The following is a 20,961-nucleotide window of genomic DNA, read 5'->3' on the forward strand; positions in this document are numbered from 1 at the left end:
GGTCTGGTAGAGAGTGGAGCCTCCCCGAGCACAGGTCAGCTCGTTCCAAATGCTCGTTCCTAATGTTCTACGAAAAGCCACTACGCCTACCTCATTATCAGGCCATAATTCGCACTTTTGGTCTGCATGCACAGTTTAATTTTTTTTTTTAAATTATTGAATTTTTTGAGAACAGTCAATAATAAGACACAGCTGTGCAATGTTACACACACATAATACACTTTGTTGTAGGTGGTCAATAATAACAATGACAAATCGTGCGAACATCGGATACCAACAAGTAGAAGACTCACATCACCACTGGTCACATTTTGCACATTTAAGTATTACAGTCAGTCATGCCCCCTGAAAGCTACGCTACATGTCGGATATGACATACACATTTTAGATATAAGGGCTGCAGCCTCTATCTCAGTTGCTCGAGTTACCTGGTATCAGTCTGTAGCATCGTCGCTGCTGTTTGTGGCATTGTGTCGGTAGGTATTGTACATTTCCCAGAAGTTTTTGGGCCTATTTCGTGGGGAGAGAAGGTCACTATAGAGTTCTGTCTGCGTGCTACAATATGTCATGTCCCTTTTCCATTGTTGGATCGTGGGTAGTGGACCTTGAGCCCAATTGAATGCCACCCTGCGCTTAGCCAGCAACATTCCCATATCAGTTCTGTGGCTTAATTTCTTAAATACAGACTCCCAGTATGCAGCGATTCTGGTGCAAGCCCAGGCAAGATGGAGGAAGTCAGCTGTGCGCCCTCGACAACAGTCACAAGTCTCATTGTCTCTTAACCCATACCTGTGTAGCCTATCAGGGGTGTAATATAACCGATTTAGGTATTTAAAGTGTACTAACGGGTGCCTACCGTTAAACGCGCTTGGTGCTATTGCAACAGTAGGTCCACATAGCATCGTCTATTTCAATGGATAAATCACATTGCCATGCCAAGCGGGCCTTCAGATAGTGATTCGATCTATAGGACATAGATATGGTGTAATGTTTGGAGACTATGCGCTTTGGGGAGAGAGCCCGTATTATGTATGTTAAAGCTAGAAGCTCCGGAGGTTTTAGGTAATCATCCCCAAGTAATTCTCTCAATGCTGTACGCAAACTGTAGAATTAATATTGCGTCAGGGTGGTTGGCGCTGAGTCAGCTGTTTGAAAGTCCACCCATCTTTTTGCAACCCCGTCATCAAACAGGTCATCAACTGTGTGCATGCCCATAGAGTTGAGTGCGCGAGTGACTCCTCTCTCCTTGCAAGTTGCAAGCCATGTGCACCATTCTAGCTGGGCGTTTGGAGAATATAAAATTGCTCTAGCTTGTTGCTGTAGAACGCGGGCTGTCAGCTGCCCGGCAAGCCTTCCTTGGCGGCCCGCGGACCTTGCAGAGGACGTACCTGTGTTTAAAAACAAAAATTATATTGTGTCACGAAACACGCAGTTTGCAGCAGCCCGGACTCTCAGAGACTCTGCTCTGTGGGGGCCGGGCGATTCCGGTGATAGAGTGGAGCTGCAGGGGCCTAGGAGGTGAACAAAGCTTCATTAACATGGTAATGGTCTTTTAAAGACCTGTGAAGTACTGGGGTGCGGATGTGTGTGTGTGTGTGTGTGTGTGTGTGCCAGGGACGCTGTCTCAGCACCCCTGGCTGAGGGCTGACACACACACGGGGTGAGATGACAGAGGGAAGGAGAGGGAGACAGACGGAAGGAGAGGGCTCAAAACGGATCAAAAGTTAGCCAAAAAAAGTGGGCAACACGTTTTCCCGTGCAGTGGAAAGGCATTCGCAAAGGCTGAATAAATCATCAGATGGGATTAATTCCTCGAAAATGTATTCATCAGAAATACTTTGGTCCCAATTACTGGTGTCTCTGGAATTCCGCATCAGTATTCTTGCGTCACACATTCAATTACCAATATTATGGATACTAGTGAATTACCTTGCTGGAACCGAGTATACAACATTTCCACAGAAATCCTCCATTCTTCAGCCTATTCACACCCCACAACTTCACAGGCTTTCAGAGGGGATTATCGCAGATGCAGTATTCCCCTATTAATAACTATTGCCAATTCGTCTAGAAACAGAATCCGGAATTCCACAGGACACACGATGGGGCCTTAGTGATGTTGATGCTCATTTCTTCAGCAGGGGGCTGCCACAAAAAGATCATCAACAACATGTTCTGATCGCAGTGACTGATTCACTTCTAGCAGGAAGATTATATATTACGGCACGCAAATGAGACGGGAATAATAAACAATACATACAGAATAAAAGAGAACACGGAGTTTGTCGGCCTGGAGAGATTATTTTGGTAGGAAAATATCGATGTCCATGACGCATTTTGTTTAGCAGACACTATTTAAAGAGTGTAGTCCAAGGAGGCAACAGAGACCGTTCGTTAGACAAAGGGAGGGAGACTGAGAGAGGCAGTCAGGGGGAGACAGAGGGAGGGAGACAGAGGGAGGGAGACAGAGGATGACAGAGGGAGGGAGAGGGAGACAGAGGTAGAGGGAGGGAAGAAGGGGGAGGGAGGGAGGGAGGGGGAGGGAAGGATAGGGAGAAAGGGAGAGGGAGAAAGAGGGAGAGGCAAGGAGAGGGAGGGAGGGAGGGAGAGGGAGACAGAGGTTGACAGAGGGAGGGAGACAGAGAGGGACGGAGAGGCAGTCAGGGGGAGGGAGGGAGAGGGAGACCGAGGGTGAAGGAGAACGAGAGAAGGAGAGTGAGGGAGGAAAGGGAAAGAGAGGAAGGGAGGGTGACAGAGGGAGGGAGACAGAGGGTGACAAAGAGAGGGAGACCGAGAGAGGCAGTCATGGGGAGACAGAGGGAGGGAGACAGAGGGAGAAAGAGGGAGGGAGACAGGGAGGGAGACAGAGGGAGGGAGGGAGGGAGGGAGACAGAGAGGGAGGGAGACAGAGGGAGGGAGGGAGACAGAGGGAGGAGAGAGACAGGGAGGGAGACAGAGGGAGGAAGGGAGGGAGACAGAGGGAGGGAGAGCGACAGAGGGAGGAGACAGAAGGAGAAAGAGAGAGAGACGGAGACAGAGTGGGAGGGAGGCAGAGTGGGAGGGAGGCAGAGCGGGAGGGAGGCAGAGCCGGAGGGAGGCAGAGCAGGAGGGAGACAGAGCAGGAGGGAGACGGAGCGGGAGGGAGACAGAGCGGGAGGGAGACAGACGGGGACGGAGACAGAGCGGGAGGGAGACAGAGGGGGACGGAGACAGAGGGGGATGGAGACAGAGGGAGACGAAGACAGAGGGAGACAGAGACAGAGGGACAGAGAGGGAGACAGAGGAGGAGGGTGACAGAGAGGGAGGAGAGAGACAGAGGGACAGAGGGACGGAGACAGAGGGATGGAGACAGAGGGACAGCGATAGAGGGAGAGAGAGAGGGAGACAGAGGGAGAGAGAGAGAGGGAGACAGAGGGAGAGAGAGAGAGACAGAGACAGAGGGAGGGCAACAGAGGGAGGGTGACAGAGGGTGACAGAGGGAGTGCGACAGAGGGCGACAGAGGGAGGGCGACAGAGGGAGGACGACAGAGGGAGACAGACAGAGGGAGACAGACAGACGGAGGGAGACAGACAGACGGAGGGAGGGAGACAGTCAGACGGAGGGAGACAGACAGATGGAGGGAGATAGACAGACGGAGGGAGACAGACAGACGGGGGGAGACAGACAGCAGAGGGAGACAGACAGACAGACAGACGGAGGGAGACAGACAGAAGGAGGGAGACAGATGGAGGGAAACAGATGGAGACAGACAGAGGGAGACAGAGAGAGGGAGACAGAGGGAGGGAGACAGAGGGAGGGAGAGAGAGGGAGGGAGAGAGAGGGAGATCGAGAGGGAGAGAGAGAGGGGGAGAGAGAGAGAGAGAGAGATGTGTGTATGCCGGGCCTGTTTTTTTTTGCTTTAGCCCCGCCCCCTCCCCTTCTGACCCCGCCCTCACCGGTGCTGCCCTCAGCCACAAACCATGCTGTAAATTTGGCCCCCGAGAGAAAGTTTGTGAGTACCCTTGCTGTAGAAGGTATTGCCATGCATGTGCTGTGGGATTTATAGAGTCAAGAATGCACGTTCTAAGATCAGCGGCCTGAAACAGCATAGCCGGTATTGGGGTATGTCAGAGGAACCATGTATCCAGAAGTGGGCGTGTGAACATAGTGCGACTCTGTAATATAAATCAAAATCAGGTGCACCCAGACCACTCACAGAATATGGTAAAACCAGTATTTTCCACTTGAACCGCGGTTACTTACCCGCCCATGCCAATCTAATCATCAGAGTCGTGAGGCGGTTGAAGAAGACACGGGGAAGTACCATGGGAATATTGTTAAATAAAAATAATAAGTGCGGCAATACCAACATCTTCATAATGGATATTCTACCTAGTAGGATAGAGGGAGTTTAATTCACCTTTCAACATCATCTGCAAGTGTACTAAAAGTCACCCCGTAATTCTCCCTGAACACTGTATCGGAATCAGTGTGCACTTTGATGCCCAAATAACGTACCACTTCTGTGGTCCAAAAGAGTGGGTAATCTAGTTCAAACTGAGAAGTGCACGGTGTAAGCGGGAAAATGATAGATTTTGGCCAGTTAACGTGTAGTCCAGACAATACTCCAAATCTAACCACCTTGTGGAGCACTGCCAAGAGGTTGGTTTCAGGGTGTCTGATATAAAGACGTGTGTCATCCACGTATGTGCAAACTATATTTTTATAGCACTGATAGGATATTCCCCGGTGTTGATGATATTCTCACAACGCACAGGCCAAAGGCTCTGCCACTAAGGCGTAAAGTAACGGCAACAATGGGCAGCCCTGTCGTGTGCCTTTGGAAATGTGTATTGGGTCAGTAACTATGTTACCTATTTTGATCCTCGCTGTGGGTTTACTATACAGAACGCCCAATAGCTGGAGGAATACAGGTCCTACTCCCATCCTATTCAGCACCTGCATCATGAACTGAGTCGAATGCCTTCTCTATGTCTAGGAAGACAGCAGCAGCAGGTGTTTCCAGTCTAGTGGGCTACAGGACCCCGAAAACAGTACGTATGTTGTAAGTTAGATTCCTACCGGAGACAAACCCCGCCTTCTCTGGTGCGACCAAAGTTGGTACGAGTGGAACCAGTCTATTAGCCAATACTTTAGCAACAGCTTTGTGTCCACATTAAGCAGGGACAAAAGACGATACGAGGTGCAATCCTCCGGAGATTTACCAGGCTTAAGGAGAGCTACTATCACAGCCTCTGACAAAGTGGGCGGCATAGTACCTGTGACGCACATATCATCAAACAGCATGGCAAGTTGTGGGAGCAGTAAATCAATAATCACCCTATAAAACATGACAGTAAGACCATCTGAGCCGGGAGCACTCCCCACACGCAGGCTGGTTAAGGCTAGGAGTATTTCATCCCTCTCAATGAGTCTTGTAAGGAATTCCCTGTGTGTGTTAGATAGCCACGGTAGTTTAATATGTGCCAAGTAGTCAAGTATGTCCTCTTCCGGAGCAGTAACACGGGTGGCATATAGTTATGAATAATATTGCCGGAATCTATCCACTATCTCTTTGTCATCAGTTAAGCACGTGCCCTCACCCGATCGAATCCCCGCCACTAGCGTTGCCTCCCTTCTTTTTTTGAGTAACTGTGCTAACACTGCACCTGGTCACTCACTCTCTCCTAGCTGTGGCGTATTTGCCCAAATATTTATTTGGTCATCCGCAGCTTGATTATATTCTCCTATTAGTTCCGCAAGTTCCTTCACTGCCATACTATCCCTGCCTGACAAGAGACGGTGTTCAGTAATCCTGATCTTCCCTTCCAAATCTGTCAGGCGGTTGCGTATGGATCTAAGTACCCCCGAATGTTTCGATATGGTGATCCCCTTGATATAAACCATGAAGGATTCCCACACTATTTGATAGTCATCAACAGAGCCCATATTTTTGTCAAAAGTCTCTATAGCCTCAGCTAGCTCTTTCTTAAAAACTGCATCTAGGAGTAAATAGGGAGGGAATTGCCAGGTGAAAGAAGGGATACATCCGTGAGGATTGTCAAGCACCAGTAGAACCGGTGAGTGATCAGAGAGTGTACGGGGTAGGACCTGGCATGCACGGATCCTATCACAGAGTGAACTAATTGCCAGTAAATAGTCTACACGTGTGTGTACATTATGATATGCGTAATAATGTGTATAGCCTCCCTGTTGAGGGTGTGTATATCGCCACATATCATGTAAATAAAACCTGACTAACAAACTATCAAGCTCCCTGGCAGCCGCTGTAGTACGTCTCACTGGCCCCCGACCTATCCATACTGGGGTCTCGGATCAAATTAAAGTCACCCCCCATATCTGCGGGACCTCGCAGTGACAGCCCGCTCTTTGGGCTAGCGCAGAAAAAAAGTCTGGGTTATCAAAGTTCAGGCCATATATATTGATCAGGAGTATATCCATGCCCTTCCCCCTGCACTTAGTAAGGACGTACCTGCTGTCCATATCAGTAGCTAGCGGGGTAACGACTAGAGCTGACTTAGGGTTAACCCATGTGAGGACCCCACGTGTGTGCATGGTAAACCCTGCGGCATGGATGTTACCAAATAGGCCTCTATAGTTTAACATAGGGGAATTTAGTGGTAAATGTGTTTCTTGCAGGAATGCTACATCAATGGAATGCCTCTGCAGCTATGATAGGACTTTTCAGATTTTTCTGTAATCATTTCGTCCTCGGACATTCCAGGTGAGCGTTCTAAGTGTGTCTGCACCAGAGTCACGTACGCCTTCCTTCAATTGTGCCTGCGGGTCATTCAGCGTTGCCATAACTCAGTGTTGTGTGGTACGAGAGGTCCTTGCATTAAGCAAAAAAAATGTGGTGTTTGCATATGTCATAGACTGTGTCCCAACTCCCTGCCTCCCCCTACCCACATCAAGGCCCCCCCAATCAGGGACTGATGGATCCCCCATCATGTCCCACCAAACCAAACTCTCAAACTACTGATCCAATTCAAATTGAACCCACCCCCTGCTTCCAGACCCACCAAAACGTGGCGATAACAATCTCCCCAGTGCGTGATTCACTCGCAGGTGGAGGTTGCCAACAATGTGTTATCAATCCAACCATTTGTAATGAACGGTGTCCTCCACACTACAACTAAACAAGATTACACATTAGTGTGAAAAATATGTAACATGCATTCGGCTTAGTAATATTATCAAACGAAGGACCCCGCCCTTCCAACTACCATGCCCGAACCCCCAACATGAGCGTATAGGGACCCAAGTAGCCCCCTAGATACCGCCTACGTCCGTGGAAGGTCACAGCCCAATATCTTAATCATAAACCCCCACATGCACTTGTGTGTCTTATCTGAATCACAGACGATTTGATGTTCAGTCCTGCTCCTCCATTGAGCCTCCCATCGCGCCAGACTCTGCACCCTTGTCCGGGCTGTGCCACTGCTCTCTGGATCAATCCTTAATTGCTTTTTGCAGAGTTTTAGGGTCGGTTAAAATAGGTGACCTCCCTTGTCGATTGACACAGAGGCGAGCCGGATACAGCATCGCATAGTCAATGTTCGTATCCCTCAGCTGCTTCTTTAGTGGGGCAAACTGGTGACGAGCCTCTTGAACCTTAATTGTGAAATCGGGAAACAAGGCCAGCGTAGGTCCCTCGTAGTGTAGAGTCTGCTTTTCCCTGGCAACTCTCAACGCCGCAACTTTGTCGCGATAGTTAAGTAATTTTGCTAATATTGGTTGTGGAGGAGCACCCGGCGCTGGCTTCGGGCCCAAGGAGCGATGCACCTGTTCGACTACAAACATGGACGAGAATGTGTCACTGCCCAGCAGCGTCACCAGGAGCCTCTCCACAAACTGTTCCATGTTACCAGTATGCGTTTTCTCCGGTAGACCCGTGGTCCACAAGTTACTTCTCCGGGATCTCACCTCCAAGTCTTTTGCCTTGTCCTGCAGCGACTGAAGCACCTTCTCCATCCTTTTGTGGCCTGTACCCATGTCTGTCTGCACTTCCTCCACCTCCGTGAGGCGACATTCAGCCATATCGATGCGTTCCGCATGTCTATCTATTCTTTCTGACATTAGATCCATGCGGAAAGAGAGGGAATCAATCTTCGTGCCCAAGACTGATAACAAGCTTTGTATAACCTTCTCCATCGAGGCTAGTATGGTCTTGATGTCGCCGTCCTGCCGGCCCAGCTCCCGCTCTCCGCTTGCGTCTCTTTCATCCGCTGAAAGCGCACAGTCCCTGGGCTTGCGCTGTTCGAATGTCAATTTTTGCTGCGTTTTCTCAGTTCTGCCCATAGTGATTATCACCTCTTGTACCCACAAGAGCCCCGGAGGTCAATGCTGGTCACACAGGTAGCGACATGGAGCGTAGCAGGGCAAACCTTTTAAGGTGTAAATTGCAGCACTGCACTTCTTGCCTCCCTCAGGTGTAGCTGTTCAGCTAGAGCCGCTGTTCACAGGGACCAAGAACAACTAGCAGTGGTATCGCCGTTTCTGAGGGCACCCCCGTCCGCTCAGCTCAAACCTCCTTGTTGGGCAGAGTGCACTTAAGACAATTGAATGTTCTCCCAGGAGGGAGCACTACAGGATGTAGGCGGTCAGGGCAGCCGGTGTCCGCCAGGCACCGAGAGTGCACATGTGATGGTGGAGCACTCGAGTCCCATGAACAGTACTGAAGACAAGCTGACCCCACCGTGCTGCAAAAACGGGAGCACACTCAGGATTCAGCTCACAGGGGAGGGGAGAATCAGTCTACCATCTCCCTTTCCTCCCCTAAGGCTCCCGATGTAGATCACCAAGGAAGAGGCTGTCCCACAGGTTGCCGCGCACCTGGAGCTCCGGCAGGAGTGTAGAGTCCGTCCCCCACCAGTGCCGCTCTTCAAGCGCTGCCTTCAGTGTGTTGCCTTAGCTAGTTTCGCGCCTCCTCTGTTAACACTGCCACCTCCAGTTTCTGATGCCGCCGATCACAGTGCGCACCTGCACACGTGACCACCAAGTGCTCCCCTCCTCCGTAGCCTGTCGCTGTTATCAAGGCACGCTGCGCCGTTCTTGCTTTCTGGCCGGTTCACACAGTCCAACGCACCCAGACTGGTCGCACTTCCGGTCGGCTGTGTCTGCAACCCAGGCCCGGGGATGTGCGGCCTAATCGGCACACCGCCACCGTGTAATGTTTGCCGTGTTCTCACAATCTCCAGGAGCAAGCTGAAGGGCTCCGCAGGCAGCGGCACCGTTCTGCAGTGCTGAGCAGCGCTCGGTGATGTATATGACTCACGCTAATGTAGAATATATGCCGGATCATGTAGTGCTAGTGTGGAGCTCTTTCTTTAGGCAGCCATCTTCGGCGCTATCAAGGGCCGCCCCCGTCTGTATGCACAGTTAATAAAGAGTTCACTCAAAAATCCCAAAGTGCCCACGAACATACAATAGAGAGCATACATTCGATTACTATTAAAGGTGAAAATTCTAGGATTTTGAAGGAGCATTAAATCTTTTCTTAAATCTTCTGAGCCATTACCGAAGACCAACTCCATGGTAATTTTCTAAACCTACTCCTTTGACACTCTTACTATATCCAGTACTACCTGTATTTCAAAACTCCATATAGGATAAGTGATCATTGACCAAATGCTATGGTTATGGTAGGCAATTCTATCTGATGCCTAAAGTTTCTTGCTTTTCCCTGTAACTTATTTCTTTAACTGTGTATAAATAGAGAACAACAAATGAGAGAACAGAAAACAAAAACCAATATCATTGATACGCACATTTGCAGTTCACTTTTCAGTCCAACAACAAAATACTTGAAGCCTCATTACGATGTCTGTCGGAAAGCATTCCGACAGACTTCTTGTCGGAATGGTTTCCGACCGACGGGTTTCGGGAGTCCGACCGACTAATTACAATGGTTCTGAACACCATTCTGACTCCCATTGACTTCAATGGGAGCCTGTGTTCCGACCGACAACAAAGGCTCCCATTGCAAAAAAGGGCAGGCGCAGAAAACCTTGCACCCTGTGGCGGGCACCACATGGTGCCTGCCACACTGTGCATGGTTTGAAAGAGGGGACCAACCAGAGGCCTCCGGGTGAATGGGGGCCTGCTATGGGCCCGAAGGTTGATTTCCAAAAGCCGATCTGTGTCAGACAGACCAAGTTGGAACGGTTGTCGAAATCCTGTCGGTCAGAAACGCGGCATGTAGAGCTCTACGATTCAGCTCCGACCAACTCGGACTCTCCGAATGCCAGTCAGAACGGATTCAGAAGGACCAACCGTACTACCTTTTATTGTAATCGGTCAGTCGGAAATGTTTCCGAGTCAGTCGGAAACTTGGTTTCCGATACATGTTCGGTCAAACCGAATAGCATTCGGAGCCTTTCCGACCAACATCATAATGAGGCCCTAAATGTACTATCTCTTCCGAAACTTTATCTTATGTAGGTAAGAATTTTATTTTCCATCCCCTTTCAAGCACGTGAAATGTCTTTCCACTTCAACAATTTATGTATTTTTTCACATTGCTCAATGGTGGGAGACATTGGTTTCCAGGACTCAGCAGTCAAAGCTCTCCAGTAAAGGGTTTTCAATGGAGAAAATAAATGTGCAGGGTTCTCCACACAGCATGACTATTTGAATACTATCCCACGGAGATTGTCATATGTTATTTCCAGGTATAAAATATTCAATGTGGATTCTTGGGAATGTTTGTGACCCTCAAAAAGTAGTAAATCTACACTGATTCATAGGAGCAAATTTGCAAGAATAGATTTACTATTTTCTTTGTGAATCTAGCCCTTCACCTACTAAGGTCCGAATGTTTCACCACAGCATAACCATATCTAAATTCAATTATTACACTTTGCCATTCCAAACACCCTGTTTGAGCACACTGATCTTGGAGTACAGAATTATTCTACAGAGGAATATTCTTGTGCTACAATGGCACATTTTCTGATAGTCGTTTTATGCTCCAAATCAAACAGAAATGTATGGGCATATAAAACCTAATGCTTTTATTTTTTTAAATGTAATTTAAAATGTAGATTCAAGACAAGATGTAAGGCATTTTCAGTGCCTTCCTGGATTCTAACACCAATATTAGGATGCAAATTGACCAGACAGTTGTATATGGCTCATCACTGATTTACACCACATCTTTGCAAAATACAGGAATAATATGTATAATATGTATAAACATTGACCTTATGTATTAGACTGTATAAATTCAGGGTGGGTGGCTATATATATTAAAGTATTCATGGATAACTTGAACTAGAAAATGTGTACAAAAATAGTCACATTTTAATTGTAATTTGTATGCCTGGAGTTATATGAAGAACAATATAAAAAGGTCTGCATGTCCTGTTGATGTGTGAAAGCCTGGCCTGAGACACTCCATCTTCTCTCTTCAGGATCCAAAATGGATGGCCTGTGAGGCTACAAAGGTGGCTATCTCTGCAGGAATCCGACATATTGATTGTGCTCAAGTTTATGGCAATGAAGACGTGATCGGGCAGGCCATACGAGAAAAAATTTCAGATGGTACGGTGAAGAGGGAAGACATATTTTATACCGGCAAGGTAACATCTACAAATTTTGTGTATCTTCATGTAGACTTAATTTGAGCTCTCATTACCAATTAGCCTTGGGGGATTTACATTTTATATTCATTTTGGTCTTTTATATATTCTATTTCTATTAATTTGGATATTTGGAAATTTGCTTGCATTGTTTCTCGTACTACCCCAGCTTCATGTGCAATTTACCCAAACCATTTGTTGCGTAAACTGAGTCTTTGGCTCAGCACTACAAGGTTTGTTTTCACACCCACGGGGGACACAAGTGAACTTAGTGCAGCAATGCTTAAATGTGAAAGACAGGTTTATGTAGTCCTGTAGAAACCCACCCAATACATTGTTGAGGGGGTGCAAATGCTTTTGGGTTACTAACAGGGAGCATTACTAATCCAAACAATTGTTCAATAATGATTTACATACTCAAGAACACTAGAAACAACATGCATTTCAACATATTTATTTTAAAATAGTTATTTTAAAATGCTGAGATCTAGTGCATACCCTATTTCAATCATCTCAGAATATAAAAGTCAGCTAAACTTTCCAATAGTAGTGAAAACAGGAGAAAATCTTATTATCACAATTTGTAGACCTTAACACCATCACTGTGCTATCTCTAAGCGCTATGCTAGTTCTAGCAGATGAATATATAATATGCCTCAATTTCAGAGGTGGTGCGCATACCTGGACAACAAGATTTGTTGTCTGTTTGGACTAGCTTGCCCACTATTTTGAGTGAAGAGGCAAGGAGATTGCATCTATAGTAGGACACAATGCTGGCACCAGTTAGTGAAGACAGACTGGAATGCTTCCCAGAGCCCCAGATAGTCTTCTTGGAGGTTTCTGCAGTCAAGATGGAATCTGGTGCTGTGCTCATCTTCAACCTGGGTGAAGATTCTCTCTCCAATTTGATAGAGATTTCAAGTTGCTTTATAGTATTAACAACATATCTTATCTCTCTTGAGGATTGTCTTGGCATAAACATATATATCAGTAGATGTACTAGCGTGGCAAAAATAAGTCAACACAGACTACATTGTTTGGGTTATGGTTGTTGTTTGACCTTGAAAAGGGCACCTCTTCCAGACTGATGTTGCACCGAGTGTTTTTGTCTCCGTCATTAATGGGAGGATACCCCACATTAAGAGGTCAAAAGGATGTGACATATTTACAGTTTCTCAGAAAGATAAAGGCCACCATAGTTTAGGTCCTAGCCATTTTCTAGACAGGCCTATGACAAAATGGAGTCTCAGCCTGCTGAACATGGAGTGTGCATTCATGTGTTCAAGAAAATAAAACTAAAATAAAGAAGCCTAAAAGCAAGTGATTAAAACAGATGAAATAATAGAATTATGGAGGGAAATAGGCATAACATTTAGGATGTCACTGGAACAATTTCTAAACCAAATAATCATTGAATGTTGTTTTTGCATAATCTGGCTTATCAAAACTTCATGACATATTCCATACACATTTACATAATAAAAGCACATACCAGAAAAGTGCATTTGGTGAAATAGTAATACATCACTTGTTACATTTTCAATAACACGTCTTCCAACTGAAATAAAAAAGGGTCTTTGCACTGGCAGACATGATCTTTACAATACATTAACCGACGTTTTCGTGGGCCAACATCAACACTAGAGTAGATGCTAATATCTGTTATCTGAGCCATCTCTCTGATAACAACCCCAATAAACCTATATGTTGTTTTTATCAAAATCATTGAAACATGGAAGAGTTGATGATTACTCTTACATAGAAATTCCTTGTTTTGCTTGGACTCCACAAAGCCTATGTAATGATGATCTAAGACATGATCATCTCATTGTAAATAACTTTGTAGTCCTTTAAGTTAACTGTAGGCGTATAGACATTAAATAATCATTATTGGAAATGCGCATATTAAAACGGAGATACTAACTCCTCATGGTATTTACATATATATATATATATATATATATATATATATATATATAAATATATATATATATATGTGTGTGTGTGTGTGTGTATATATATATATATATATATATTCACTGAAAAAACCATAGGTTTGACACCAGTTATAGTTAGCTGGAAATTTTACTCGCATAAAACCAATGAAATTCCCACGTTATAGTTAGTTGGACTCACTATAACTTGCGCGTGCAATGCACTGCTGATGACGTCACATATTACATCACTCATGACATGGTCAGTGACATCAGTCGTGTCAAACCTATGGTTTTTTCAGTGAATTTCATAGGTTTTGTAAATGCTAATTCCTAACTATAACGTGTGTAAAACCTATGGTTTTTTCAGTGAATTTCATAGGTTTTTTAAATGCTACTTCCTAACTATAACGTGTTTAAAACCTATGGTTTTTTCAGTGAATATATATATATATATATATATATATATATATATATATATATATATATATATATATATATATATATATATATATATATATATATATATATATATAAAATTCTATGGCAAAATGAAACCCCTCAATTTGTTCCTTTTCAAATTAAATGTATTAAGTGTTACCACTTTATTCCAATCAAGATGACTTCAGGTGTGCCATACTTTTGTCATAAGTAAGACTGTTAGCGTTCTAGTTGTTCTTTAGAACACTCTGGGACATTCTGTCATTGGGCTATAGTTGGGCTACAACTGGCTGATATTTGGGCTACATTTGGGCTCTTTTGTCTCTGGTGGCCATCTTGGGAGACTGCATATCAGAATTTTTTCAATGAAATATAAGAGGATTTGAGAAGTCACTCAAAATGTGCCCTCATTTTTCTTTCTTCAGCACTAATCATAATTTCTATGGCAAAATGAACCCCCTCATTTTGTTCCTTTGCAAATTAAATATTTTAAGTGTTAACACTTTATTCCAATCAAGATGACTTCAGGTGTGCCATACTTTTGTCATAAGTAAGACTGTTAGCGCTCTAGTTGTTCTTTAGAACACTCTGGGACATTCTGTCATTGGGCTATAGTTGGGCTACATCTGGCTGATATTTGGGCTACATTTGTTTTTTTTTGTCTCTGGTGGCCATCTTTGGGCTACATTGGGCTACATTGGGCTACATTGGGCTACATTTGGGCTCTAACATATATATAGCCCAATGTAGCCCAATATATATTTTTTCAAAGTTAATTTTCTAAGCAACTACTGAACAGATTTACACCATTCAAAGAAAAGCGTAATCTGCGAGCCGGACTCTACCTTTCTACCAAATTTCTTATAAATCCATTCAGCCGTTCGAGCTGTAGCCGTGTCTAAACGTCCTATGGAAAATAACATGGGGAAAACATGTTTTGGGACCCCCTTTTATCTCAGCCCCCACTTGACGAATCCCCCCCAAACTTTCAGGGCAGGAGCGGAGCGGAGCAGGCCATCTTCTTTGAGAAATTCGCAAAGATTCGTCCACCGGCGCCAAGGTTATTCTCAATAGAATGTTGCGGATTTCCTATGGAAACTAGGGGCCAGATGTAGGTAATTCAATTTTACCGACTCATAAATACCGAATTTTACCAATTCGGTATTTATGAATCGGTAAAATAGAAGTACCGAGATGTAGGTAAATCCAGATGTGGATTTACCGAATCTTTAAAAGTCGGTATTTACCGATTCGGTAAATACCGACCGGTAATGCCCATTCATTCCTATGGGCTTTGAAGCCCATAGGAATGAATGGGCATTACCGATTCGGTATTTACCGAATCGGTAAATACCGATTTTCACAAGGGTGCAGGGGGTGTCACTTTGACACCCTCTAGCACCCCCAAAAAAGGTTCGGGTGCCATGTGGCAGGCATACCTGCCCTAAGGGCAGGTCTGCCTGTCATATGGCACAGGTGTGCATGCACACATGTGCATGCACACCGGATTCGGTATTTTACCATCAAATTGAATTTGATGGTAAAATACCGAATTTGTAGGGCTTGTGGGACTCAGAAGAGTCCCACCTACATATCATATTTACCGAATCGGTAAAAATACCGATCGGTAAATGTACAGAATCGGTAAATTTACCGAACGGTAAATTTACTGATTCTGCCCCCTACATCTCAAAATCCTTTTACCGGTCGGTAACGGCCGAATTCGGCCGTTACCGACCGGTAAAACCCTACCTACATCTGGCCCTAGGTCCTAACTACTGTCATTGGGCAATAGTTGGGCTACATCTGGCTGATATTTGGGCTACATTTGGGCTCTTTTGTCTCTGGTGGCCATCTTGGGAGACTGCATATCAGAATTTTTTTAATGAAATATAAGAGGATTTGAGAAGTCACTCAAAATGTGCCCTAATTTTTCTTTCAGTCAAGATGACTTCAGGTGTGCCATACTTTTGTCATAAGTAAGACTGTTAGCGCTCTAGTTGTTCTTTAGAACACTCTGGGACATTCTGTCATTGGGCTATAGTTGGGCTACATCTGGCTGATATTTGGGCTTCATTTTTTTTTTTGTCTCTGGTGGCCATCTTTGGGCTACATTGGGGATCTAACATATATATAGCCCAATGTAGCCCAATACATATTTTTTCAAAGTTAATTTTCTCAGCAACTACTGAACAGATTTATACCATTAAAAGAAAAGCGTAATCTGCGAGCCGGACTCTACCTTTCTACCAAATTTCTTATAAATCCATTCAGCCGTTCGAGCTGTAGCCGTGTCTAAACGTCCTATGGAAAATAACATGGGGAAAACACGTTTTGGGACCCCCTTTTATCTCAGTCCCCACTTGACGAATCCCCCCCAAACTCTCAGGGAAGGAGCGGAGCGGAGCAGGCCATCTTCTTTGAGAAATTCGCAAAGATTCGTCCACCGGCGCCAAAGTTATTCTCAATAGAATGTTGCGGATTTCCTATGGAAACTAGGTCCTAATTTTTAACTACCTACTGGCGACCGCAATGTCAATAACATACAATACTTTGTTATTGATAACATTCCAAAAAACCCAAGGGGAGGCAATCGCCCATTGGCGTTACGCCGTTTGGAGTCTAGGTACATCCTACTCCTAAACTCCAAGATCCCATTCGGTCTGAATGCGGATGAAGCCTTAAGTGTCCATCTTTAGCAACAGCATTACTATATGTCCTCTCTTCTCCCAGTACCATTCGTTTAACATCTGCAGTTCACGTACTACAAAACTCACGGGTTTACACAGGGGCACGCTAGAGCACATTACTAGACACTTATGTCAGTAACACACATCACGTCTTCACAATCACTTTTTATTTTAATTTATTTTAATTTAATTATTCACCCACACGCTTTAGTTTTATTACCACCATGTGTTCCCTAGCTACCAAGTACCATTTAATCTCACAGTAATTTGTTCCCGTTTACCCTTCTGGTAAACTCTGGCGAGCCAGTAACGGACCATTACAGCTTGGCTCAATCAATCTAACGCGCCTACCCGGCTTCGCACGCCCACAAGGGCATTATTACACGTACAATATTATGTGTGCCATATACAGCTTCTTAAGTGCTTCGCCAAATCAATGCCTCAAAAGTATTTTTTCCCCTTTCAGAATGTGCTTCACTGCTCGGCGCATTTGCGAGCGTTAATCACTTATGTCAGATCATACAAACATCGCATTCGCCTGCAGCGGTATTCTTACGTTTATTTTGTGACTGTCTATATTATTTGGAACAGATATTCATTCTTTCCATGCGCACATGTGCAGCACTCAGCCCTTTGTCATACCGTCTCATCACACAAACGCCGCATTCGCCTGCAGCGTTATTTAAACACTAACCTTTGACTGTTTACATTACTTAGAAGCATGCAGTCTTTCTCATACCGTTAGGGAATGACAGCATGTTGAAAGGGACCGCGCGAGCCAGCCGTCTCCGAAGTAATTGGTCTGGTGTCCTGTACACGCGCGCAGCTTACACACGAGGCTTAAGCATTACAAGGTAACACAGGCAAACCAGAAGGGCTACCATTGTAGGACCTTTATGAGGAACATCTATGGGAAGAACAGTGGGAAACTGTAGCATGATGTGGTAATTACTATTTCTTTCGTTTAACTAATGAATATGACTGAGGTTTGGAGTATGACCTTATTTCAGCTGTGAATTAACATGCTGGATGCAAAAAATGGTCATATATAAATATATGTTGAATTATAAACACATGTTGACACAGAGTGGTTTGGTGAATAACGTTACAGGTGAAATTAATTTTAAAATGAAAATGATTTCTGAAGCAATGCTCACCCTGGGTATAAAAGGTGTAAAATAATAATTATGTAAAATGTATTAAATAATTATGTTAAACAGGTTTAGCCAAACTGTAACCATGGAAAAATTCCAGTTCTAACCTGTACTGTAATTGAAAGACACGCCCAGGGGGTGTAGCATATATAAACGCCCTAGTTTTGAAATGCAGATGTAGTGAACAAGGCGGCAACGCCGAAACGCGTCTAAGCAGACACTGATCCTTGAATAAAAGTTTGGATTCAGACCCACGGAGTCAGCGCCTTCTTCCAATCGTACAAGTATGGTATGAAAGAATAAATAGGGTGGAAGTCCTTGAAACCCAACGCTGACCCTCCTCGATAAGGATGCTCTGAGCACAGAAGGACGCCTGCTGGTATCTCTTTGAAACAAGACACTCAGAGCCCCCCGGAGCCTGCAAGAGCCAAAGAACCCGAGTAACCTGCCAAAACAGTGGAACGCTATCTGCCTGGAGGTTGACGACGGCTGGAGAGTAGTCGAAGATTTCCAGGTAAGACGGCTGACAGCTGGAAGTAGCGGGAAGCGGGTGTGAAGTGTTCGGCTCAAGGGAGAGGGAGACCCGGTGTTTGAGCAATATACACACGGGCAGTGGATCTATACAAACTGAAAATTGTACCAAAGACACTATCAGGATGTCTGTCGAATGGGAAAGGGAAAGAGAGGAAGCAGCTGTTGACGTATTTACAGACACTGATACAGGCATATGCGGCAAAAAAACTCCCAATGCCCAGGCACAGCCTGTAACGCTGGATGAAACAAAGAAACTACTAATGGAATTGGAAAAACTCCGCAAGAAAGAGACCGGGAAATGGTGGGAAGTCAAATCTCTCACAAGGTACCTAGAAGTTGGGAGAATCCCTAGAGGGCTCAGAATCCTAGTAGCCCCCACATATGAAGACCCCGACCCGGCAATGTTACAAAAGTGGGCAGACAACAGTGCCAAATCTTCGGAAAATATGCTAAAAATCCTAGTTGAATTTGCAGTAAGCGACAGACAAAAAATGATAACTCGCATTAATGAAATAATGAAGCTACTCGAACAAAAACCAAATCAAGATGAAATCACTAAAAGCCTCAATGAAATTAAAGAAAGAGTTCTTAAACTTGAAACAGAAATCAAAGAACGCAAAGCGATAAAGTTCCAGCGTGATCGCAATGACTACATGAGCGGAAGGATTTACACGTTCGCCAAAAAATATGACCAAATAAGAAAACAATCCCCCAAACCACAGTCAAATGATGCGAATATGACAGTGGAAATGAGTGAGAATGAAATCAGCTCAGAGTACGAAACTGATGGGGAAAGTAATTACAGCACCGGCACGGGCACAGCAGGCCCACCGCCAACTCCGGCACAAGAACTGGCTTTTTTACGAACACAGCGCCTCAGAACACTGAGGCCCCGTTTCCCTTCAAAACAAGAGTCAGGAGCAGACAGAGGGAAGACTCACAACAAAAACCAGAAACAACAACCAAAAGCCGGCGAAGAAAAAACCGACGGTGGAGAAAAACAAGGCCAAAATCGACAACAGAACAAGCAGCAAAACAGACGATACAGACGCCGATAATGGGAGTACAAAATGAAGCAGACAACACAGTCATTAACTTAACAGATATGGAGTTTAATGCACAGGAACTTTCTATTTTATCCCTAGGACTATCGTACTGTTCTAACACAAACTTTGATTACGCCCAGACCCGCATTGATTTGTTTCAATATGTTCGCAAACTGAAATTACAAAAATACTTTATTAATGCCAAAAAACGCCCAACTGTGATGGCACAAATGGAAAACCCAGACCGCAACCTATCAGTGGCCAATATGGAAGTTCTACAAACTTTAATCAATCTGGAACAAGAAACTGTAGATGATGGTATCACACCCAGTGGAGTAGCCAGCGTTTCAGAATTTAGCATTTATGACTCAGTCAAAACGTCATTTAAACCCAAATCACAATTCATGCCTTTGATGCCGAAAGACAACTTAGATCTATTCTCTGACAATGTCATAAAAGACCTCAAGGATTTGTCACTACAAAGTACAAGGGAATATTGGAAAGAAAATGAAGACCACAGAAGGAAATACAATAACTTAATGGCAAGAATTAAATCAAGATCAGATGTCGTGGTCAGATGGTCAGACAAAGGGGGCAATGTAGTACTCTGGCCCCTACAAATGTACAATACAGAAGCCCTCAGTCAACTTCAGGACAAAGATTGCTACATGCGAGTAAGCCCCACTCACAACATAGGCATCCAAGAAAAGTTTCACAATGAACTATACAGGTGGAAAGGCATGGGTCTCATCAACAAGGATGAGTTCAATTACCTGAAAAACGACTACCCGGTGACACCGCAACTATATTTAATTCCTAAGGTGCACAAAGATGAAAAGACACCACCCGGGAGGCCGATAATATCAGCGATTGGCAGCCTCTTTGAGAAAACCAGCATTTTCATTGACTCTTTCCTACAACCTGAAGTAAAAAAGCTCCCGGCCTATGTTAGAGACACGAGTGATTTTTTGTCTAAAATCTTTGACATAGAATGGCATGACAACTACAAATTCATGACATTGGATGTACAATCACTATATACCAGTATTAGACATACTGATGGACTGAAAGCTATGAAATACTACTTGGGCAGTAGACCTATTGAACTTTACCGCCATACAGAAATGCTACTAGAGATGGCAGAATGGGTTTTGACAAACAATACGTTTATCTTTGATAGATTACACTACAAACAGCTACAGGGTTCAGCCATGGGAACTTGCTTCTCCCCCAGCTATGCGAATTTGCATATGGGCTGGTGGGAGGAGCAGGTACTAAAAGTCCAGCACGCTGAAATCATGAAAAACAATGTAATAATGTATAAAAGATACATTGATGACATTTTTATCCTGTGGCAGGGAAGCGTTGAAGAGGCAGAATGTTTTGCTTTGACTTTGAATGAAAATGCCCTAAATCTGAAATTTACATGTAACACCAATGCTGAACATATCCAATTTCTAGATCTAGAGCTATATGTACAAAATAACAAAATACAGACACGCACATGTAGAAAACCTACCGCAGGAAATTCCCTACTACATGCGCACAGCTTCCATCCCACACCACTGAAACAGTCAAT

General features: G+C 44.6%; 1 protein-coding gene across 1 annotated transcript in view; it reads left to right on the plus strand.

The window, feature by feature from the left end:
• Positions 1 to 20,961, plus strand: part of LOC144803926 (estradiol 17 beta-dehydrogenase 5-like) — a 621,787-nt gene that overhangs the window by 199,379 nt on the left and 401,447 nt on the right. The window contains exon 3 of the mRNA XM_078671888.1: positions 11,416 to 11,583. Within this exon, the coding sequence (XP_078528014.1) occupies positions 11,416 to 11,583 (168 nt within the window). The remainder of the gene's footprint in view (positions 1 to 11,415; positions 11,584 to 20,961) is intronic.

Source organism: Lissotriton helveticus, chromosome 1_1 (assembly GCF_964261635.1).
Source record: "Lissotriton helveticus chromosome 1_1, aLisHel1.1, whole genome shotgun sequence".
NCBI lineage: Eukaryota > Metazoa > Chordata > Amphibia > Caudata > Salamandridae > Lissotriton > Lissotriton helveticus.